Source organism: Oryx dammah, unplaced genomic scaffold, assembly GCF_014754425.2.
Source record: "Oryx dammah isolate SB20612 unplaced genomic scaffold, SCBI_Odam_1.1 HiC_scaffold_14, whole genome shotgun sequence".
In the NCBI taxonomy this organism is placed as follows: domain Eukaryota; kingdom Metazoa; phylum Chordata; class Mammalia; order Artiodactyla; family Bovidae; genus Oryx; species Oryx dammah.
Window position 1 is genome coordinate 23,099,326 of NW_024070198.1, and position 22,652 is coordinate 23,121,977.

General features: G+C 51.4%; 2 protein-coding genes across 4 annotated transcripts in view; one reads left to right on the plus strand and one right to left on the minus strand.

Annotated features, from left to right (window-relative positions):
- Window positions 1–15,728, plus strand: part of PDCD11 (programmed cell death 11) — a 42,618-nt gene extending 26,890 nt beyond the window's left edge. Inside the window, exons 22-36 of one of the 2 annotated variants that reach the window (XM_040254314.1) lie at window positions 3,099–3,207; window positions 4,808–4,897; window positions 5,077–5,182; window positions 5,597–5,774; window positions 7,795–7,851; window positions 8,622–8,744; window positions 9,294–9,416; window positions 9,761–10,061; window positions 10,266–10,382; window positions 11,944–12,093; window positions 12,305–12,555; window positions 13,235–13,403; window positions 13,875–14,028; window positions 14,525–14,690; window positions 15,390–15,728. In XM_040254314.1, coding sequence (XP_040110248.1) covers window positions 3,099–3,207; window positions 4,808–4,897; window positions 5,077–5,182; window positions 5,597–5,774; window positions 7,795–7,851; window positions 8,622–8,744; window positions 9,294–9,416; window positions 9,761–10,061; window positions 10,266–10,382; window positions 11,944–12,093; window positions 12,305–12,555; window positions 13,235–13,403; window positions 13,875–14,028; window positions 14,525–14,690; window positions 15,390–15,561 — 2,266 coding nt within the window. In that variant the 3' untranslated portion in view covers window positions 15,562–15,728. The remainder of the gene's footprint in view (window positions 1–3,098; window positions 3,208–4,807; window positions 4,898–5,076; window positions 5,183–5,596; window positions 5,775–7,794; window positions 7,852–8,621; window positions 8,745–9,293; window positions 9,417–9,760; window positions 10,062–10,265; window positions 10,383–11,943; window positions 12,094–12,304; window positions 12,556–13,234; window positions 13,404–13,874; window positions 14,029–14,524; window positions 14,691–15,389) is intronic. The other variant, XM_040254315.1, reaches the window with a different exon arrangement.
- A 1,618-nt stretch (window positions 15,729–17,346) lies between these two features.
- On the minus strand, window positions 17,347–22,652 carry CALHM2 (calcium homeostasis modulator family member 2). 2 transcript variants are annotated; one of them, XM_040254369.1, is made up of 4 exons: window positions 22,381–22,652; window positions 20,893–21,068; window positions 19,637–20,351; window positions 17,347–18,415 (listed from the first exon to the last, which is right to left on the minus strand). In XM_040254369.1, the coding sequence occupies exons 3-4, from the start codon at window positions 20,189–20,191 to the stop codon at window positions 17,999–18,001; spliced, it is 972 nt and encodes a 323-aa protein (XP_040110303.1). In that variant the 5' UTR covers window positions 20,192–20,351; window positions 20,893–21,068; window positions 22,381–22,652; the 3' UTR covers window positions 17,347–17,998. The 2 variants fall into 2 exon arrangements, with proteins under 2 accessions (XP_040110303.1, XP_040110302.1); XM_040254368.1 differs by lacking the exon at window positions 20,893–21,068.

The window sequence follows — 22,652 nt, forward strand, 5'->3', positions numbered from 1 at the left end:
TTTGCCTTTTGCTTTTCTTCTTTTCGCTGCTATTTGTAAGGCCTCCTCAGACAACCATTTTGCCTTTTTGCATTTCTTTTTCTTGGGGATGGTCTTGATCACTGCCTCCTGTATAATGTCACGAACCTCCGACCAAAGTTCTTCAGGCACTCTATCAGCTCTAATCCCTTAAATCTATTTGAACCTAGTATTCTAGAACTCAGTAATTCCCTAAACATACACCGTGTAGCCAAGAATACTTGTTCTTTTGAGTGTGGACTACTGCTTGGTGACTGAAAATTTCAGGTCATACTTAGCGGATTATGCAAAGGGATGTTCCACAAGGGGTTCCGAGTGAACTGGTGGAACTGGTAGTAGGCTAGTAGAACTGGTAGCTCTTTGTAGTGGTGGACCTGGTTTGTCTGGGGTCATTCTTTCAGAGAATCTTAAGCATGTTGATCTGTGGGCCTGTCTGCTTCTGCTTCCCACATTGAAAAAAGAAAAAAACAAACCCAGCCTCTTGGAACCGAATACGCCATCCACGAATGAAGCTGCTGCTGCTACTGCTAAGTCACGTCAGTTGTGTCCGACTCTGTGCGACCCCATAGACGGCAGCCCACCAGGCTCCCCCGTCCCTGGGATTCTCCAGGCAAGAACACTGGAGTGGGTTGCCATTTCCTTCTCCAATGCATGAAAGTGAAAAGTGAAAGGGAAGTCACTTGGTCATGTCCGCTCTTAGCTACCCCATGGACTGCAGCCCACCAGGTTCCTCTGTCCATGGGAGTTTCCAGGCAAGAGTACTGGAGTGGGTCGCCAGTGCCTTCTCCAGTGCTTCTGCAGAGTCAGGCCTCCACCCATCCAGGCTGTAAGTCTTATGTGCTTAGAGTGTTACGCAAGGACAGGACAACTTAAACAACTTCCTGAGGTTAAGGTTTGATCAGCATCCCAAAGGGATTAGAACAGAAGTGGAATAGTTCTGCGAGGGCTTGTGTCTGAGATAGGGAAATAAGTCTGAGCCCGGAGCACCAGATGCTGACAGTGCTGTTGTAGTGTGGGTCAAGCCAGGAAATGAGTGCATTGCATTGAGGAGGTGGGGGAGGGAGAGTTACAATAACAGACAGACAGATGGGCAGGTAAAACTCGAGAGCATCTTGCACCTCCTCCGTGCACCTGTGTTGTATTGTTAATTATTTTATTGTAATCAATGCCTCTGAGAAGCATAGTATAAACATAATGGTATAACTGCTGTGTTTCTCAAATGCTTTTGTTTAAAATCATGTATCTTGAAGTCAGGAGGGAAAACATTTGTTTAATCTGTGGTGTTGACTAACTTGACAAAATGCCACCATGTTTTCATTCCCACTTAGATATGCGGATCTCCTGTACAAAGAGAATGTCCTGTATCTTGGAGCAGAGTTCAGGGTGGGTGAGGGTCTCTCAAACTAGATGAGATGTTTCCTGATTAATTAATTACTCGTTTGGAGGGGCTGCAGTTAGGAGAGCAGACGGTTCAGGAATCTTTATGTGTGTCTTTGGAATTCCTGCTAGTTGCTGAATTTTCTCTTGGCATTAAAGCAGTTACGGCTGCTTTTTTTTTTTTTTGAGAGAAAGGTAAATTAAAATAATTTGGGAAAAAGAAAAAAGATAACACATAATGTGTGTTTGTGGTTTATTTAAAAAATTTTTTTTTCTAGCTTAAACAGCAGACATCTATTTTCTCATGATATTGGAGACTTTTGGTCTGAGACAGAGGTATCAGCAGAGTTTGTGCCCCTGAGGCCTGTCTCAGCTTACAAATGGCTCTCTCCTCCCTATGTCTTCATTTGGGCTTTTCTTTGTATTAATCTGTGTTCTAATCTTTTTTCAAATTTTTTTTATTGTGGTGACAACACAATGTAAATTTATGCTCTTACCATATTGTTAGCTATATGCACAATTGTTGTAAACAGATCTCTAAACCTTTTCATCTTGCATTAACTAAAACTCTATACCCATTCATTTCCTGCTCACCTCCCAGCCTCTTGCAACCATCATTCTACTTTGTTTCTCTGAGTTTGAGTTTGATGTCTTTAGATGCCTCATATAAGGGGAGTCATGCATGGTCCTCTGTGACTGGTTTATTTCACTTAGTACCATGTTCTCAAAGTTCATAGGATATCTGTATTTCCACTTTACTTGTATATAAGTTTCCTGTGGTTTTTATATTGACCAGTACTTGGCTATTATATGTTACAGTTTTACCAGTGTTACTTGTACCATTTTATTGACGAGTTCTGTTTTGTTTTAGAAATTTGAATGGGTAAGGTGGGTTGGGTTGGAACAATGGGAGCTCTGTGCTTCCTTTGAAGTGATTTGTAGACTGATATTTCAGGCCACATCTCATTGCTTTTCTGCATAGACGAAGAGAATCAAGAAAGTGATAATGCCAAGGTAGTACTCTTGCCTGGAAAATCCCATGGACGGAGGAGCCTGGTAGGCTGCAGTCCATGGGGTCGCAAAGAGTCGGACACGACTGAGCGACTTCCCTTTCACTTTTCACTTTCATGCATTGGTGAAGGAAGTGGCAACCCACTCCAGTGTTCTTGCCTGGAGAATCCCAGGGACGGGGGAGCCTGGTGGGCTGCCGTCTATGGGGTCGCACAGAGTCGGACATGACTGAAGTGACTCAGCAGCAGCAGCAGCATGGGACAGAGCCCTGAATTTTTGAATCAGAAGCTCTGACTTGAGTTCTTGGGTCTGTAGCATAAAATGAGTTTAATAGTATCTTTCCTGTTTGAATCAGACATGAGAGTGTTGTCACATTCATTTGTGAAAGCAGTTCTGCAAACAGTAAAGCGGTAGCTCAAGCATTGAAATAAGTAAAGTAATTTCATTTTATTGTTGGCTACCTACTTTGTAGTTTGTTCATACCTAGGTGAGTGAGTTGGAAAGGATTAACTTTCATGCAGGTATTGTGAACATTCATTCCCCTTTGTGGACAGAAATGGAGGTGTGCATGGTTGGTGTGTATGTGTTAGGGGAGTCCAGTAAAATTAATCCAAGGCCAGTTGGGGGAGATGGTCTCAAGCTAGAAGCTTATAGAGATTGGTTTACTCTTTCCATTGCCTTTCTGCAAACAGTGAGCTGAAGGAGGATGGCCATACTGCTCTCAACACTCACTCTGTAAGCCCCTTGGAGAAGATTAAACAGTATCAGGCTGGTCAGACTGTGACTTGCTTCTTGAAGAAGGTGAGAAGTGCATGCCGTGCAATGCAGTGCTGTCTTTCTTATAGAAGAAAGGGGGGAGGAACTGGCAATGACCATTTGCACTAGGCTTTGATTCTGTGCTTGCTGCCTTGCTGATGTGTGGGAGACAGTAAAGCCCTCTGCTCCTAGAAAACATCTGGTCTATTCAAGGAGCTAAATTTATGGCTTCCAAACAGCAAGCAACTCACAGTTCTACGTGTTTGTAGATTTCTTTTACAAAATAGAAAAATACATCATAGAGCAAGAATTTGAATCCAGTACTTTGTTTTAAATAATGTAAAATTCACATTTCCGTGTCCACAAATAAAGTTTTATCAGAACATACAAGAAATAAAAAATTCTGTTTAAAATAAAGTATTGGATTTTAGATTTTTGCCTTTCATAAAGTTCAGGAACAGTGTAAAACAATATGTAAATTGGGTGTCAGATTATGTGTTCAAACCCTAAGTGGAATAGTAGTTGAGTAAAGGGAAGAGATCAGTGAGAACTGTACTGGTTAGAATATATCAGAGAGAAGGTCAGGATCTGTCTGGACTTGACCTTGAGGGGTAACTCCTCTTCAGTGTTGCCAGAGTCTTCCTGCATGACCATCTGTCTAATTATGTCCATGATGCTTGATACGTTTAGTTACTTTTTGTCTATAGATATTCATAAACCCAAGATGCCTTAGAATAATATTTAAGGTTCTTCAGGGGGATTTCCCTGGTGGTCCAGTGCTTAGGACTTTTCACTTCCACTGCCAGGGGTATGGGTTTGATCCCTGGTTGGGGGCTAAGATCCATAAGTCACACAGTGTGGCCAAAAAAAAAGGACTGTTTATAATCTGACCTCATGAATCTGGAGTACCGGTCATGCTGAAAACCTCCTCTTTTCTCCCTTCTTTATTTCTACACTGGGGTACTGTCTGTTCCCATTGCCTATAATTCAAGGTCTAGCACAAATAACCTTCCCTTCTTACTAGTTCTCCTAGAGAGTCTATAGCATATTATACTCCTGTGTGTTGCTTTCTGCTCTAGTCATTTGCATACTCAGTCAGCTTACTTTTTGCAGACTGTAATCTCTTTGAAGGCAGGGCCTGGCTGTTACCACTATCATGCCGTGTGTAGTGGCTGCTTGATAAATGTTTTTTGAGTTGACTTGAAAATTGGGGTGTATATTTAGGGTAGAGCACTGTGTCAATAGAAAAATCTAAACTGATCTATAAATGAGATGTTAGTCCCTGAAGGCTGTTAACTCACTGTGCACAACTGAGCTTGGAGGAGGCTATGAGGTTGGGATTGGTTCTACTGCTTTAGGACGTTATCTCTCAGGACTTTTCTGCCTCCTGATCAGCTGAGGCACCAGGAAGGATGTGTGTTCTGCTGGGCTGGTGGAGGCTCTGAGCTAGACTGAGTAAAGCCTGTGAGAAGTGGCGGGTGGGCAGGGCCATTGGGCCGTGGGGGTGAGTTTCTGTTACTTGGGAAAATGTAGGATTAGGGCCCTTTCAGTGTGATTTTAGGAGTGTCTGTTTTAGTGAAAGGAAAAGATGAGATGCTTGTATCTGCCCCATTCCATTTCTCCTCTTGTTTTTTTTCCCTCCTAGTACAACATGGTTAAGAAATGGCTCGAGGTGGAGATTGCTCCAGACGTCCGAGGGAGAATTCCCTTGTTGCTTACTTCTCTTAGCTTCAAGGTCAGTGTGCCTGAGATGCCTGGAGAGGAAACCCCACCTCCCTGAGCTCGACTTAATCCTTGGTGTGTGCTCAAAGTGGGGACAGGGATCTGTCCCATAGGGGATACTTACTGTACTGTGGTTTTAGATGAATGACAGGCCTTTCTTCAAACATCAAAGGAAATTTTTTATCTTGCTAGGTTCTGAAACATCCAGATAAGAAGTTCCAGATTGGCCAGGCCCTGAAGGCCACCGTGGTTGGCCCAGCAGATTCCTCCAAGGCCTTCTTGTCTCTTTCACTCATAGGTGTGGTGATGAAATGGGACCTGGTCAAGGAAGGGAGGGGGTGGAAAGGGTTGGGAGAAGGTCTTAGTCATAGCCCAGGTTGAAGGATGCCAAGGATGCCATGGAATTCTACTGCAGAGGCTGTGTCCTTGGAACAGCTTTTCTCTTGGGGCTTTGCTCTGTGGCCTGTGTCTGAGACACCTTTACCTACAGTTGTTTTTCTTAGGTCTCTCAGAAAGGGTTGTCCAGCACTCGGCTTGGCATCCTTGACCACGTGGTACAGTGGTCTGGGTCTGTGTGATCATTCTGGTCCACTCATTCTAGACTCCCTGAGCCCAGACACCTTCACCTCCCGCCAGCCTCTGGTTGGCTACTGTCTCAGCTTCTTTCTTGGCTCACTTCTTCTCCCCTGCGTCTGGTTCATTGTCCTGCCAGGTCCTCACAAGCTCAAGAAGGGGGAAGTGGCCATGGGCCGTGTGGTGAAGGTGACGCCCCAGGAGGGGCTGACCGTCTCCTTCCCCTTCGGGAGGGTTGGAAGAGTCAGCATGTTCCACGTGAGTGACTCCTACTCAGAGGTGCGCCTAGAAGACTTCGCCCCACAGCAGATTGTCAGGTAGGCTGCACTCTTTAACTTTTTCCCACTATCTGTGGGATTGGTGAGGATTTGGGGGGTTTTGATTTTTTTAAATTACAGGTGTATGGTTTTGTACCGGAAAAAAAAAAATAGTATATAAAGTGGAAACTGAACATTGCTGTTGCTCCTCTGTTTCTCCATCACTATTGCTTCGATTTCTTTCAAGACTCTAATATATGTAGTTACAATTTTCCCTTATGTAATAGTAGAATTTAATTTTCTATACTGTTCTGCAACTTGCTTTTTCTTAATAGCAGTGACTCATGCACTTTTTCTTTCCTATGCTAGTATTTCGAAACCTTCCTTGTTCTTTACCTTACTTTTATCTTTTTTTTTTGAGTTGCATTATGTGTTTTTTTTTAAATCACAGTTTATATAAATAATTGTTGATGGACAGTAATGCTGAAGTGAGTATATTTGCACATATGTTTGGATACTAGGGCAAGTATGTGTGTGAAATAAATTTCTAGAAGTAAAATTGATGGGTTAAATAATGTTATATATCTTGCCAAAGTGTCTTCCAAAAGGACTGTGCTAAATTTTATCTCTGTTACCAGTTAATGTGTCTGTTCATTTTTCACACCTCTGTCAACACTGGGCATTTTTTTCTGTGTGGCATGTGGGATCTTATTTCCCCAACTAGGGATCAAAAGCATGTTCCCTGCATTGGGAGTGCAGAGTTTTAACCACTGGACCACCAGGGAAGTCTCGACACTGGGACTTAATTTTATCTAACATTGGATATTCTTAATTTTTAATCTTTGCCACTGAATAGGCCCAGATTGATCTCTTAATTTAATTTGAATTTCTCTTACTGGTCATTTTTCATGATTATTGGCTGTTTACATTTGTTCTATGCTTTGCTTGGTCAGGTTGCTTTATTAACTATTTTGGATGCACAGAAATGAACCTGCCTCAGAGTTTTGAAACTGTTTCACAGCCTGAATAAACTAGCATTGCAGAGGCATATTTCAGCTTGGTACAATACATACTTTTCTGATAGTCACACACAATTATCCAGCAATGGAGCAGGCACCTTCCAGAGGATGAGACTGGAAAGCAGTAATTGCTGTTTCCCATCTCGAGTGTTCCAGCCACCAGCACCTGCCTTTATTCTCAGCCACTTGCCAGAGCTCAACAGCACAAAAATGCCCAGGGCCTAGGAGAAGAAGAATGTCACAGAGAAATCCAGAATCATCTATTTTCTTTAGGCTTACAAAATACGGATGTGATTTTTTTATTTTTAGCAAAATATATTTTTTTAATAACCTTATAGTTAAGCATATGAGTAGTGTTCAGTTGTAGTTCCTTGACTCTCAAATGTGGATGATAAGTTAACTCCCCAAAGGCAGACAATCCCTTCAGGTCCTTCCCTGTGTTAAGGGCCGTGATGCCCTGGTGGGAAACACAGATGCTGTTGTGGGAGGATTTGGGCTGTATTGTTGCTGAGACCCTTCCTCCTGGTAAGATTCTCTACCCTGTGACTTTGGGCTATTACTTGCCATTTTCTGTGATGTGAGTGTGGAAGTCCCCTAGCAAGAGTAAACCCTGCTTTCCCCCTGAAGCCTTCCCCGCCTAGGTCTCACTTGGGGCCGCCTCTGAACTGTGAATCTGCAGTGGTCCTGGGCTGTCCCTGCCACGGTTCCTTGGGTGAGTCTCTCCACGAGATCAAACCCTCCCAACCCCCAACACGGGGCAGGTCTCATCTCCTGCGTGTTCCCCACGTGGCTCTGCATGCCTTCCAGAGAGCTTGCGTGTCCTCTGGTTTCCTTCTGCCAGCACCGTTCTTGGGTGAGAAGAGCAAGTAGCGCTGCCTTTACTTGATGGACTGAGGCCCAGAGAAGAGCCTTGTCCCGAGTCCCTCAGCAGGTGGTCCACAGGCCGAAGAGCAGAGCGCTCACTCCTGCCTGTTGCTCAGCCTTGTGAGAGGAAGCCGAGGCCCTCTTCCGTCTCCCAGGTGCTGGGGTCTTCACTGCCTTCTCCTTTGCTCCCGTTCTAGGTGTTACGTCCTGTCCGCTGCGAGCCCTGTACTGACTTTGTCGCTGAGATCATCCAGGTGAGTGTCTGTGTCATCGGGACAAGAATCGGGGAAGAACCTCCCAGAGGACTGAGGAGAGGCTGTGTGGGTCTGACAGGGCTTTGGGCCTCCCAGCTTGCCTCAGTGCTCACCTCCTTTATGCCCGGCCCTGTTTTTATCCAGAAAAGCTGAGGACATTATAACTGTAGAAGAACCTGTCTGCTCAGGCTTTTGTTTCCCAGGGAAAGGTGCAGACATCCAGAGCGGGGCTCGGGCTTGCCTGTTGGTGGTCCTGGTGAAGGGATGTGATGTAGCCCCCAGGGTTAGACAGCAGGGGCGAGTGCCGTCAAGTGGATTGGCCTGAAGCCATGGTTTGAAGTGGACATTTGTGAGGCTTGACCATCCTCTCCCTGTTACTAGTAGCGCTGTCCAGAGCTGACAGGACTTCAGGAGAAGGTGGGGCTGGGCTCTGTAGGTGATGGCCTACTGACAGGTCCAGAGTCACCTTCTTACAAAGAGTTGTTACCATAGGAGGTCTTCCCAGGTAGCACAGTGGTCAGGAGTCCTCCCGCCAGTGAGGGAGATGTAGCAGATGTGGGCCTGATCCCCGGGTGGGGAAGATGCCCTGGAGCAGGAAATGGCAAGCAGCTCCGGTATTCTTGTCTGGGAGATTCCATGGACAGAGGAGCCCGGCGGGCTACAGTCCATGGGCTGGCAGTCTGACATGACTGAGTGACTGAGTGCATTATCACGGGGAAGGGTGGGCAGAGGGCTTAGAGGTATGTGTGTAAGCCTTTCTATTCCTTTAGGACGAACCCAGAGACGAAAAGCAAAATAACAGATCCAGAGATTAACTCCATCAAGGACCTTGAGGAAGGGCAGCTCTTGAGGGGCTTCGTGAAGTCCGTCCAGCCGTCCGGCGTGCTCGTAGGGTGAGTGAGGCGGAGCCTGGGGCCGTGGACCAGCCCCGTGTCCTGCAGGAGCCTGTCCTGGTTGGCCCCCGCTGCTCCTTCAGTCACCGCCTCTGAAGGAACGTGAAGGGAGGAGACTGAGTTCCCACAGTGTTTTAAATTCCAGGTCTTTTCATACTTTTAAAAAAGTTGTAAATTACTCCTCTGTTTGGTGTTTTGGACAAAGAATGTGGCATGTCACGATTCGTGAGTGTTCCGTGAGCTGCCAGCGCCAGTCGCTGCAGCCTCCCCTGCTGTTACTGTTTTCTTATTTCCGTCTGTCCTTCTGGCAGCTTTTGAGTTGTGTGTTGTGATGCTCTGATATGGGGTGAAAAATACCTTTCTATTATATCTTCATTATCCTGGATGTTTTTTCCAGTCTGCAAAGCCCTCTTTATTTAGTTGAATGCCAAGAACCGTCTGTTGTAAATCCTTGTCCCACTTGGGTCTCTGGGAGGGCGCGGGCTCTAGCTTGGCTGGGACTCCGTTGCCATGTTCACGACCACGGGATGCTTGTCTCTCTCCTGTCAGCCTTGGCCCCTCAGTTACGGGTTTGGCCCAACACCCGCACGTCTCCCAGCACAATCAGTCCAAGAATGCTCCTTATGACAGATACCTCCCTGAAGGGAAGCTGCTCACAGCCAAGGTCCTACGGTGGGTGCCTTCTCTCTCTCTTACCCCTTTCTCTGGGAACTCTGGGAGGAGATTGAGAGCTAAACTTTAAACATCATGGCCTAGGTAATGGTAAATGTGGTCCATGAACTCCCTTTGTTTGGCACCTTCTGCCTCAGCTCCTGAAAGCAGGTGTGTACTTTTCTTTGCACAGCACCTGTAGTTGGGGCCGGAGGAAGGGGCAGCACAGCCACACTCTATATTTTTCTAAGTGTCGTACGATGTGTGGGTCATTCCTAAGGTGACTGAATGGATTCCAGGGCAGGTGGGGGCAGGACCCACTGTACCGTCTTGTCCTCGTCATCCAGTCTGTCGTCCTCTCGTAGCCTGAACCATCAGGAGAGCCTGGTAGAGCTGTCACTCCTCCCCGATGCCACTGGAAAGCAGGACGCGCGTTCTGCCCCCTTGAGACAGCCACCTCCAAAGCAAGAGGGGAGGGAAACGGAGGCAGCGGAGAGAAACCACGAAGGAAAAGCAAAGGAGAAGCAGCAGCAGAAACAGAAAGAGAAGAGAACTGGGAAGGGGCAGGAGGGGGCGCGGCCACCCAGCAAGGATAAGAAAGAGCCCCAGAAGCCCCAGGCAAAGAAGCTGGGCAAGCGGCCGCACCCCGAGTCCAGCAGTGAGCAGGTAGGGCCCGCGGGAAGATGGCCTCCCCTCATGTGGAAGGCGAGCCTTTCAGAAGCTACCAGCAGCTGCCTCGCTGCAGCCTCTTGGACTGAGAGCAGCTGAGTTTGTGTGGGGCACTGGCTGCTCCTGGGAGGGGTGGGATCAAGCACCCCATGGGCCGTGGAGAGAAGCTAGGCTCAGCATCGTCCCTGCCTGTCATCCCAGGAAATTGGGAGCAAGAAGCAGAAGAAAGCTGCCCTGTCTGAGGAGGACGACAGTGGTGTGGAAGTGTATTACCGAGAAGGAGAAGAAGAGGCAGAAGAGATGAGCATGTTGCCCAAGGTGAGGGGCGGCGGGGTTGGGGAGGAGGGCTGCTCCGGGAGGAGTCCCTGGTCTTCTGCCTGAGGACTGGGCTGTCATCAGCACCCCTTTCTTGTTCTCATTTTCTGTAAAATAGGAAAAGGTGGCGAGGCTAGTTTCCTCAGTTGGTCATCAGGTCCTAAGGACAGGGCCCCTGCCTAACTGTTGAATAGGCTTAAAAGTCAATTCTAATCCACATTTATTCAGTTCAGTTCAGTCGCTCAGTCGCGTCTGACTCTTTGTGACCCATGAATTGCAGCACGCCAGGCCTCTCTCTGTCCATTACCAAGTCCTGAAGTTCACCCAAACTCATGTGCATCGAGTTGGTGATGCCATCCAGCCATCTCATCCTCTGTCGTCCCCTTCTCTTCCTGCCCCCAATCCCTCCCAGCATCAGGGTCTTTTCCAGTGAGTCAATTCTTTGCATGAGGTGGCCAAAGTATTAGAGTTTCAGCGTCAGCATCAGTCCTTCCAAGGAATACCCAGGACTGATTTCCTTTAGGATGGACTGGTTGGATCTCCTTGCAGTCCAAGAGACTCTCAAGAGTCTTCTCCAACAACACAGTTCAAAAGCATCAATTCTTCGGCACTCAGCTTTCTTCACAGTCCAACTCTCACATCCATACATGACCACTGGAAAAACTATAGCCTTGACTAGATGGACCTTTGTTGGCAAAGTAATGTCTCTGCTTTTGAATATGCTATGTAGGTTGGTCATAACTTTCCTTCCAAGGAGTAAGCGTCTTTTAATTTCATGGCTGCAGTCACCATCTGCAGTGATTTGGGAGCACAAAAAAATAAAGTCTGACACCGTTTCCACTGTTTCCCCATCTATTTCCCATGAAGTGATGGGACCAGATGTCATGATCTTTGTTTTCTGAATGTTGAGCTTTAAGCCAACTTTTTTCACTCTCCTCTTTTACTTTCATCAAGAGGCTTTTTAGTTCCTCTTCACTTTCTGCCATAAGGGTAGTGTCATCTGCATATCTGAGGTTATTGCTGTTTCTCCTGGCAATCTTGATTCCAGCTCGTACTTCTTCCAGTCCAGCGTTTCTCATGATGTACTCTGCATATAAGTTAAATAAGCAGGGTGACAATATACAGCCTTGACGTACTCCTTTTCCTATTTGGAACCAGTCTGTAAGTGGAGCTAAATTAAATTAGTCAGGTGGTGGGAGAGCCAGCAAAGAAAGGCTTTTTCAGCCTGTCTGAGACTGTGTCTCCTTGTGAGAAATGAGGACAACCCCGAGGACCAGTGTGGAAGGGCTTCCCTGCCTCCCTCAGAGCGTTTGGCACATCTCTGTCCTACATTAATGTGTGTATGCATATATAGCTTTTTAAAAAATTACTACTTAAATTTAGTTATTTACAAAGAAAGCTTTTCATCACTCCTGTAAGTTTTCTCCAGTGGACCAGGGTGTAGCCTGGTCTAGACCTCTAGGTTTCTGGGCACGGTGGGTGCCCCTCCTCCTCCAGTGGGAAGGGGCTTGGGAGCGGGGGCCGCTGGGCCCAGTGCTGCCTCACGTGCGCCTTTGATCCTCAGGAGAAGCTGACCAGGCCAGCAGAAGCGCCCCGGCTGCAGCTATCTTCCGGCTTCGTTTGGGACGTGGGTCTGGACACCCTGACCCCGGCCTTGCCACCTCACGGAGAGAGCTCGGACAGCGAGGAGGATGAGAAGCCAGAGCAAGCCACGGTGCCGTATCTTCCAGGGCATCACCTCTTTCACGGGGACCCTTGGGCTCCCATGCTCTGCCCTAGGCTCGGTGTCTCTTCGGGCGGGCGGGGCCATCCCAGGCGGGGAGTGATTGCCGAGCCCTGGACTGTCCTGCCGGCTCCTGGCTTCCACTGCAGACCTCTCCGGGTCTGAGGAGCAGACGACTCACCTGCTGCTCTGCTTTCCACAGCAGAAGAAGAAAAGCAAGAAGGAGAGGGAGATGGAGAAGCAGAAGGCGGAGAAGGAGCTGTCCCGCATCGAGGAGGCGCTGATGGATCCTGGGCGACAGCCGGAGTCGGCCGAGGACTTTGACCGACTGGTGCTGAGCTCGCCCAGCAGCTCCCTCCTGTGGCTGCAGTACATGGCCTTCCACCTGCAGGCCACGGAGATCGAGAAGGCCCGGGCCGTGGCTGAGAGGGCGCTCAAGACCATCTCCTTCAGGTCCCGGCCCTGCCGTCCTGCTTTGGGCCCCGTCTTTCCTCAGGGAGGGCCGTGTCTCCTCCACAGGCCGGCGGCAGTTGGGGCGACTGCCACCAGGGCCCATGGCTTCACAGGCTTTCTCTCAGAGACGGCCCGGCCGTGACATAGATCTGCTCATTTATATTTCATGGTCCTCTTCACTGAGAGAGCTAGAGTCACATTTCCATGAGTCCTTACACTTCAGGTGCCCCACTTGGAGAAAAGTAGAAGAGGAAAAGCTTGCCTCTCCACACACCTGGGTGAAAATGTTGGTGTGGCCATCTTCCAGGCCGAGGTTCTAGCAGGCTTCCCAAAAGCTAGTGAAGGGGGATGGTGCTCCTTTGCATTGCTATCTTGGTTTGAGGGGAGATTCAGACCACAGGTTCTGCCCTGCCCAGCCCAGCCCTCAGGCCAGTTTGAGATTTGGTAGATCTTGCCAGGAGTGGAGGTAGAAGCCAGGGGAGCCTCAGACCCCGCAGCCATGGATCGGGGCTCCTGCTTCCACATGGGCTGCAGTGGGGCTCTCGTGCCGGCTTGTGGGGATGGGGACTGAGGGCATGCGTGGAGCCTGGGGAGGGGACGCAGTTCCAGCCCCCCAGTCGGGAGTGGGGGCTCATAGGGCTGAGAGGGTGGACTCATGTGCTGACTGTTCTCCCTCCAGAGAGGAGCAGGAGAAGCTGAACGTGTGGGTGGCCCTGCTGAACCTAGAAAACATGTATGGCTCCCAGGAGTCGCTGACCAAGGTCTTCGAGCGGGCTGTGCAGTACAATGAGCCTCTCAAGGTCTTTCTCCATCTGGCTGACATTTACACCAAGTCAGAGAAATTCCAGGTAGGGGTCTGGGCCAGGCAGCCGGCTTCCAGAGGGGCCTCAGCCACTCCTGGAAGTCCCTGAGGCAGCGTGGACGTCTTGGGGAGGGGGGAAACCCCTGCCTCTGGGCCCAGTCCTGCCCCAGGCTTGCTCATCTTCAGGTGGGAGAAGTCGTTTCCCCCACCCTTGAGCCACCAACAGAGGTGTCACAGACAGGAGGTGATGTGGCCCAGTCGCCCCTTTCCATCTCTCCTTGCCCTTATCGTGCTCACAGTGTCTCTGGTCTCGACCTCCTCGCGGCATGGGATTAGGAGGGAGACTCCTCAGCACATGCTCTCCTCATCCTGGGCGCCTGCCCTTTCCCCTCACATACGTGGATCAGGGCCTGGACACTGAGGGAGCCCCTGAGCCCAGGGCTAGCTTCCCACGAGCGTAGCCATCTGCCCCCTCTGCTCTCACCTGCTCTCTCAGCTTACATCATTCTTCCCACAGGAAGCTGGCGAACTCTACAACCGGATGCTGAAGCGTTTCAGGCAGGAGAAAGCTGTCTGGGTCAAATACGGCGCCTTCCTTCTGCGGAGAGGAAAGGCGGAGGCCAGTCACCGTGTGATGCAGCGAGCCCTCGAGTGCCTGCCTAAGAAAGAGCGTGCGTGCTCGTTCCTTCCACCCACCCAGATCCTGAGCACAGTAGACTCCCTGAATCTGGGCAGGGGCATGGGGGTCTTCTCATCCAAGGGCTGGTTTAGGGAAGCCTTCTGGAGGGTGCGTAGCTTGCTCTCTGTTGATTATATATTCGTGAAGATGTGCTCATGTTGCATTTTAAATGCTAAACTCCAGAGGTTGAGGAACAAAAAAGGATTAGCATCAATTCTTTTGCCTGTACCTGCCTGCCCCACAGCCTACCTCCCATCCCCCATCCACCTTCTGGGCCCAGAGAGTAGAATGTCTGCTGTTTGGGAGTCATAGAGCAGTGCCCATCAGTGTATTTAGCTCTCAACCCTCCCCTGCATCCCTCTTGTCATCACCTGGGTCTCAGGACCCAAGGGCAGGGAATCAGGCATCAGACTCTGTGCCCGTAGAGTCATGTGTTGTGATGAGGGTGTCTCTCTGCTTTCTATGTCTGAGCTGTCCTCTCCCTGCAGACGTGGATGTGATCGCCAAGTTTGCGCAACTTGAGTTCCAGCTAGGGGATGCAGAACGCGCCAGAGCCATTTTTGAGAGCACACTGAGCATCTACCCAAAGCGCACAGATGTCTGGTCGGTTTACATCGACCTGATCATCAAGCACGGCAGCCAGAAGGAAGCCCGGTGAGCGGGGAGGGGGGCTGAGGCCTCATTCCCTGTGGTGGGGTGGGGGTCGGGCATCGACCACTCAGGAGTTTTAGCCCCGCAGCAGCTCCCAGCACCCCAGTTATCTTACTCTGCCTGGAAAAACGGCTTTGACGTGACACAGCAGGTTCTGTGGCATTCACATTTCCAATTTCTTTCTCTACCTCGGGGCCCAGCCACCAGTCTGGCTGGAACCTCGGCTGGGAGGTAGGCTGGCCCCAGGCCTGGGAGTCAGGAGACTGGGTTTTCCTCACAATTAATGCTGAGCCTGGCTCTCATTGTAGAGAGTGTTCACAGGCATGATCTCACCTGTCACCACCAGCATCCCCCCAAGACAGGGAGGATTAGAGATGGCTGGACTGAGGTCCAGAAAGAGTTGGTGCCCGCCCACGCCTCTCAGTGAGCTTTAAGCAGAGCTGTCCTCACAGATCTACACCTCGCTGGCTGTCCCGTCCCATTAGCTCTGTCCTGATGCCCTGTGTGCCTTCAGGGCACTCGGCCCTGTAACATCTCAGTCTGCTCCTCTGGAAAGCAAGGCTGGATGTGACAGTTTATAATAGGAATAAAAATAAAGGTAGAAGTGGGAGTGCTCCAGAGCCTGAGAGCAGTGAGTGAAGGTCAGCCAGGAATCATGTGGCCAGGGACCAAGAGGCAAACGCCATCTGCTCTCCCTCCCAGGGACATCTTTGAGCGGGTCATTCACCTGAGCCTGGCCCCCAAGCGAATGAAATTCTTCTTCAAGCGCTACCTGGACTACGAGAAGCAACACGGCTCGGAGAAGGATGTGCAGGCAGTCAAGGCAAAGGCCCTGGAATACGTGGAGGCTAAGAGTTCCATGATGGACGACTAGGGGCCAGCTGGCTCCAGGACACTGCAACAGCCTGGCCGACCCTCAGGCGCCTGGGCTGTTGAGAAACTGTGTTGCCTGAGGACTCTATTTAGTGCTGCTTTTTCTGCAGCATCCTTGGGGTAATCCTGTCAAGATAAAAAGTAATTTGAGATTTCTTATAATTCCTTTTTGCTTGTCTTAAGAACCAATTTGTTTCATCTTGTTCCTTTTCTGGGGCTGCTCAGTGGTTGCAGGCAGCAGGCCTCTGGGTCCCCAGGGAACCTGAGAGTCTCCTTCGTGGGAGGTCCCCAGGAGCAGGAATGGAGGGCCGACTCCCCACAACCCTGGAGTCAGGATCCCACCGTGGCCCTGGCGGGCTCTTGGTCTAGCAGGGAGTGTGGGTGGGTGATCAGCAGGGTCCCGGGAGCAGGCCACACCCTTCTAGATTACAGCATCTCTGGACCCTGCCTCTGCCTCAGCTCCGTGGTACCTTGTGCCCCTTGGTGGAGGCTGTGAGGCTTGGGCAAGAGGAGAGGCGGAGCCCAGAAGGGAATTCAGGGACCTGAGTGCCTGAGAGGAAGGTGACAGGTATCAGCCCAAACCAGCGGTGATGTCTCCTCCGGGGCCAGTGGAGCCAGATTACCCAACCTCTGTGAACTGGGTGCCTTGTTTGTGAAATGGGGTTAAACAGTCCTGCTTGAAGGATTTTATGGACTGAGTGAGAGCATGTATATTATGTGCTGCCACAGGGCCTGGCATGTGCCGGCTCAGTGAGGACCTAGATTGACGTGCTGTGTGACCTTGGGAGACTACACAGATTCTCTCCCTGTTGCTCCTCTGAGGAGAGCTTGCTGGGCAGAGGGCATTGACTGACTTGTTCCTTGGGACCTGAGGGAGAAGGGATGTGATGGGCCCGCTACACCCCCACCTCCCTGTAAATTTCTCAGAAAGACTGTCTCTGCCTTCTTTGATAAATAAGAATCCCATGTTCCTGAATTAAGAGGCCAGCCCAGACCCAGCTAGTTGAAGCCAGTTCATTTTTGGCTTGGTCTTAAGGGAATTAAAAGTTTCCTTGGGCAGAGCTTTAAATGTCCTGAGAGCTGGGGAGCTTTTCCGTGGGAAATGACGGAGTCCCATGCCAGAGATTGGGACAGGGACAAGGGAGAGCGCATCGGAGGTCCTAGAAGTGGCGGACGTGCTCAGGCAGGGCGGGTGTGGGAGGGAGGCCATGAAGCGCTGGCCTGGTTCTCGCTTGTTAGCTCTGGGTTATGAGAGCTGGACTGCCCAGCTGAGCACAGGGGCCGGGTCTGCTGACTCCTGATGTCTAAGCCGAGCTTCCCTCTGAGAAAGACCAGGCTCCATCTGTTTCCCAGATCAAATCAGATGACTGAAGCCAGTTAAGAGATTATAAGCCCCAGGGCCTTCCCGCAAGTGGGAACACCTGCCTCTGCCTCCCCTGACCCCCAGCCCTCCCTTCTACCCATTTCAGTCTTGCCCAGGGTCTCTGTCCTCTTCCTTCCCCAGGTCTGGGATTTAGGTCTGTCCCCCCGGTAGCTCAGCTGGTAAAGAATCCTCCTGCAACGCAGGAGACCCCAGTTTGATTCCTGGGTCAAGAAGATCCCCTGGATAAGGGATAGGCTAACCCACTCCATTATTCTTGCCTGGAGAATCCCCATGGACAGAGGAGCCTGGCAGGCTGCAGTCCATGGTGTCGCAGAGTCAGACATAGCTGAAGCAACTTAGCGCACAGCATCGTGACCTCCAGCGTGCTGTGGCATGACCCATCCAGTCACACAGACACCAAGCTAGTCCTTTATACTAAGAAAAGCTTTATCAAAAATGTGTATAAAATGAAGCTGGAGGCATACGCCAGAGGGCTGCTTCCCAGCTGTGCATACCGAGCCAGCTGTCCACGTGCAGATCCACAAATGGACTGCATAGCCTTCTGCACGCGAGCCTGCTGGTGAGTTTCATCGTCACCTGACTGCTGGCCAGGGCTTCCCACACGGGTGGGAATGGGTCCCTCTGGTCAGAGGTCATCCTCCACATCATAGTTCATGAAGGACCAGTTCTGGGAAAAGGTCTTTTCTCCAAAGCTGTTGACCAAGTGGCTGGTGGCAACCGGAAAGGGGACTTCTTAGGTCTGAGGGCCTTCCTGCCAGAGCCCACCTCGTCTACCAGCTCTCACATCCATATCCCAGTTTCACTTTGTGTTCGTTTCTCTGCTGGCCTGTTTCCCCTAAAAGCTATAGTTAAAAAATCTCTGGGGAATTCAGTGGTTGGGACCGTGCACCTTAATTGCAGAGGGCGAGGGTTCAGCCCTGGGTCAAAGAACTAAGATCCCACAAGCCATGCGCAGCCAGAAAAGAGAAGTCCCCTCTGATGCTGGTGTGAGCAGGCAGTGGGGTTCAGTTTGGGACGAAAACCGTCATTGGCCAAGAGTGTGGGAACGGGACCCTCAGGAGGGAAGCAGGGACATCTCTACATGGTCCGGGGCCATGCCATTGCCCACCACACCCTGGGCCCACTTGTGCAGGCGGCTGTAGAGTGGGAGGCCTTGGTTCTCACGGTACAGGTAGACGCCGGTGATGGCATTCCACTGTGGCCGCGGCTGTGTGCCTTCCACCGGGAACTTGGCAACCAGCTCCTCGTCATCCTTGTTGAGCGCCACAAAGCCGAAGAAGCGGCGCACGTTGTTGGCAGCCAGCACCCGCGAGTGCACCTCAGCCGTGCGCTGGAACAGCTGGTCCTCGTTGGCGCGGTACTGCGCCCAGTAGGCCTCCTGGCGGTAGCTGAGTGGTGAGCAGTAGTGCTTCAGGCATTTGGTCAGGAACACCAGGATGGCCACCACACCGATAAGCAGCCACCCAAAGAGCTGGCCAGAGAAGGAGCAGGGTTGAGGGTGGGCAGTGAGCTGCCTGGACCCCCACCTGCCCCGGGAAGAGGTGGCGGGAGCTGGTCAGAGGGTGTGGGCTGGATGGAACCAGACATAACCCCCTGAGAGCTGGCTCTGTCCCTTCCCTGGCCTCAGGTTCTGTTCCTCTAAGGGCAGCAGGCCCTTCTGACTGTGATTCCTCCACTTTGACCTCACTCCCTGGAGCGCACACCTTCTGTGTTTAGACTTAGCCTCTTTGAAATCACTCATGTGCTTGTCTCGTGTGGCCTTGAGCCTGTTGAGGACTAGGACAGTCAAGGTCATCTTTGTTTCCCCATTTAAGCGTGGACAGAGATCTGTGGGCATTTGAGCATCAAATACATTTTATCTCTCTGCCTACCATCTTCCATCTCCTTTGGTGCTGTCTCCAGCCCTGCTTTTCCACTTGTGTTACTTATGTACCTTTAGAAAATCTGTGCTCAGGTCTTCCCGGGCGGTCCAGTGGCTAAGACTCCGCACTTGCATTGCAAGGGTTCAATCCCTGGTCAGGGAACTAAAATCCCACATGCCGTGCAGAGTGACCCCCCCAAAAAAGAAAACTGCTCTTTTCTGCCTGTTTCTCACACCCTGCTTCTTTTAAGTTAACACAAGCTGTTTTTCTGCTCCTGCTCAGGTCTCTGCTCTTGTCTCCTCTCCCTGACCAATTCCACTTCTTCAGAACTAAGCTGAGGCTGAGGCTAGGATCGTGGTGGCAGCTGCTGCTTCCTGACTGGACACCCCTCCTGTCTCAAGGGACTCCTCTTCTGTTGGCAATGCCTGAGGCTGACTCTGCTGGGCAATGGCTTTTCCTGGGATAGGAACATGCTCATCCCCTGAGCCAGCCATCCTCCACTACCAGCTCATGGCCAACAGCAAAACTTTCATAAGATGGCAGGGGTTTGTGTTCAATCCAGCTGGAGCGAAGGGCTTAATCTGTGACAGCTATCAGGCTCAGACTGAGCAAGAAGAAAATTCCTTTAATGTTTAAAACTCTCTTATTTGGGACGGCGTTGACCCTTGTCCCACCAGTCGCTAACCCATGGATACCCAGCTCTGATGCCTGAGGCTGTTAATCTAGTGATTTTCTGAAGAGCTCAGCCCCAGAGGACTAACTCCAGGGTTAACGGCCCACTCGCCATCAGGTAGGGGAGAAAAGAGGAGCTTCTCTTGATACAGTCTTACCTGGGACTCGTACTTAAGTCTGCGGCTGACCTCCTCCCGGAAGACTGACAGGTTGGCAGGGCCCTCCCCGCATGGGAACCTGGCCAGGATTTCTGTGGCATGGGCTAGTGGGAAGCTCCTTTCTCCAACCATGAGTGAATAGGGGTTCACAAACTCACTGAGAGCACAGACATAGGCCTCACCACGCAGCAGGGAGATGACAGACCAGGTGACGGGGGCCACAGCCGCGCGGCCCACGATGGAGCTTAGAAGGAGGAAATTGGGGGCAGCTGAGCAGTTCTTGGTCCTCCGGTACTGACACTCAGCAACCAGGTTCCAGGTGTGGTTGTTGAGGATGACGCCAATGAGGAAGAGTGCCAGGGCGGGCACCCCAATGGCTGCCAGCCCATATAGGTAGTTCCGGGCTGGTGAGCAAGGGCAGTGGAAAGCCACCACGGTGAACAGCTCCTGGCTGCCCACCGTGCCTAGTGCCACCAGTCCATTGAAAATCATCACATCCTTGCTCTTAAAGAAGAGTGACAGGAAGCGGAAATTCTCTGCGATCAAGGCTGCCATGGTGATGGGTCAGCTGGGGGACCGATGGCAAGGGTGGAGGCAGGAGGAGATCTGGATGATGGCTCCAGGTGGGACTACGAGAGCTTGCAGGCTAGTGGGCACCAGAAGGCAGGGCACAGTCTTGCCATTTCATCCCCTGTAGTGGCCAGTTGGGTGCTTCCTGTGGGACAGTAGATGACAAATCAGCATCTGCCTCTGAAAATAGGGACCAAGGGGCTTGTGAAGTCAGGCTGGTGAGAAACGAAGGAGACTCGGGGAGCCCCAGGGCCGGGTAGAAATAGAGTAGCTACTGTTCACTGAGCTCCTACTATATGTCAGGCATTTTGTACCCCTCATTGCCCATCATCACGGTCCTGCACTGAGCTGTGATAGCCTAGTGCACGGTTGAGAAGGTGGAGGTTTCCCCAGGGTGACTGCCTGCCCGGCTCACACATGAGTGCAGAGCTGATTCAAGCTCAGGTCTGTCTGCCTCACACACTTAGGTTCTTGTCATCCCCATAAGCTTCCCTTGAGGTGGGCACTAGGAATGGCCCTGTAGCTTTGGGGAATCTGGGATATTGACTGGCTTTCCCTTTGGGATTCCAGGTACTTGTTAATGTGCTGGGGGACCTAGGACAAACGGAGGGTGTGTCCTCAGGTGTCTAGCCCATGGGTATAAAAGCTGGAGTGGGTGTCCGGTGGATGAGGGACTTGGGCTTGACCCTGTGCTATGGGCTGGTATGGAGGAAGGAGTCTCCAGTCAGTGGTGAGCCTGGTGCAGCCTCCTTGGAGTTCATAAGAGCCTTTTCATTTTGGAGACCGCAGGCTCTGGACTGGTTTAGGAGATCCTGGCTCTCAACATACTTCGTGACTTTTCCCTGGACTACAGTGTCCTCATCTGTGAAAAGAGGATAAGTCATTTGGCCCTTGCCCTCCTCTTAGGAATGCTGGGGGGAAAGAAAGGGAATTAACCGTGCCTGATAACTGTCCCATGTATGACACCCTCCATCTCACCCTGTCCAGTCCTGAAGGCTCCTCCCAGAGGTGAGGTTGATGGTGAGGGGTGGGTGGGGGGCATAATTCTTCGTGGGGCAAAGATCAGGAAACTAAGGCCTCCAGAGGATAAACGCTTTGCTCAAAGCTATTCAAATATGGACGTGCCTGGAGGGGACTTTTGAGTGTGACCTAAGCAGGCCTGGGAAGTGGACAACGGTGGGTCAAGCTAAGCAAGCCCTCTGCTTTCCTGGTTTCCTCTGCCCCTGCTCTGTGCCCATCCACAAGAGCCCTGGCAAGCCTCCCCTTCCCCGCCGGTTCCCCTTTCTTTGTCCAGCAGCCATGTTCCACCGAGGTCCCCAGGCCTGGGGCAGCCCAGCCAGCCAGCAAAGGAGGCCTTGATGAAGCCTAAGGCTTGGCCATGCCAGAGATACAGTGGAGCCTCCGAAGGCAGGCTGTCTCTCGAGCCTGCTCTTGGTCTGGGTAGCAGCAGTGCTGGCAGCCTGCCAGGAGGTAGCTGCGGCCTCCAGCTTCAGCCCTGTTCTGCCCCAACTCCTCCCTTCCCAGGTTCCGCCCACACAGGCAAGGGTGTGGCCCCTGTTCTTTCTATCGGGGATGAAAAACAAAAGTCCTCAGGCCAGAGGCAGCTGGGGAGTGGAGAGATGGGGGGTGGGGGGCAGGCAGCAAACAGAGGTGGGGTGTCCTGCCAGTATTTCCTTCTGTGCCTCCTCTCTGGACCACTGTCCCTCCCGGTTACTGCCAAGACTGCCTGACTGGGTGCCACATGGGTTGCCATGTGGAGAAGGAGAAGAGATCTGTCTTGCCTAACTCACTGTCTCCGGTGGTCCTGGAGCTCCAGTCTAACTCCCTGGGAAACAAGAGTTTGTGATATTACTGGGGATGATCCAGTTAAAGGCAGCCCCCTCTCTCCGCCCCTCCTCTTGACTTAACGGCCTCTAATATGCTCCCCTGGGTTCAAAAATCACAACGCTAGTGGGTGGTGCGCAGAGGAGAGAACACTGCCCCTGAGAATACTGCCCTTGGGCCCCAGGCCTTGGAGTGTCATATCCAGGCCCTGATGGGACCTCCACCAACAGCAGTCAGGACAGGAAACAGGTGCCTGGGGAGCGGGAGGAGGGGGCTCAGGGAGGGGCCTGGCTCCCGGGAAAGTCCCTCCGGGTAGACCCGGAGTAGCCCTGTGTGCTCCCCTTCCTTACCTGGGATCTGCTGCGGGCACCGGTAGCTTTGGCCTCTGAGGAGCAGGGCTCTCCAAGTGGCGCAAGAACCAGAGATCCCGGTGGGGACCAGCCCATGCCCTCTCCCTCCCGCTTTGCTTCTTCTGCCCCGGAGAGACCAGCAGGGCCTGGGGCTGCTGGGGTCTTCCGAAAAGTTTAACTCCAGAAAAGAGGCTGAACCCCGCAGGATGGATGGTGTGAGCCAGCCAGTGGAAAAACAGTCTCCAGGCAGGCGGGCGCCAGGCAGTGGGGGC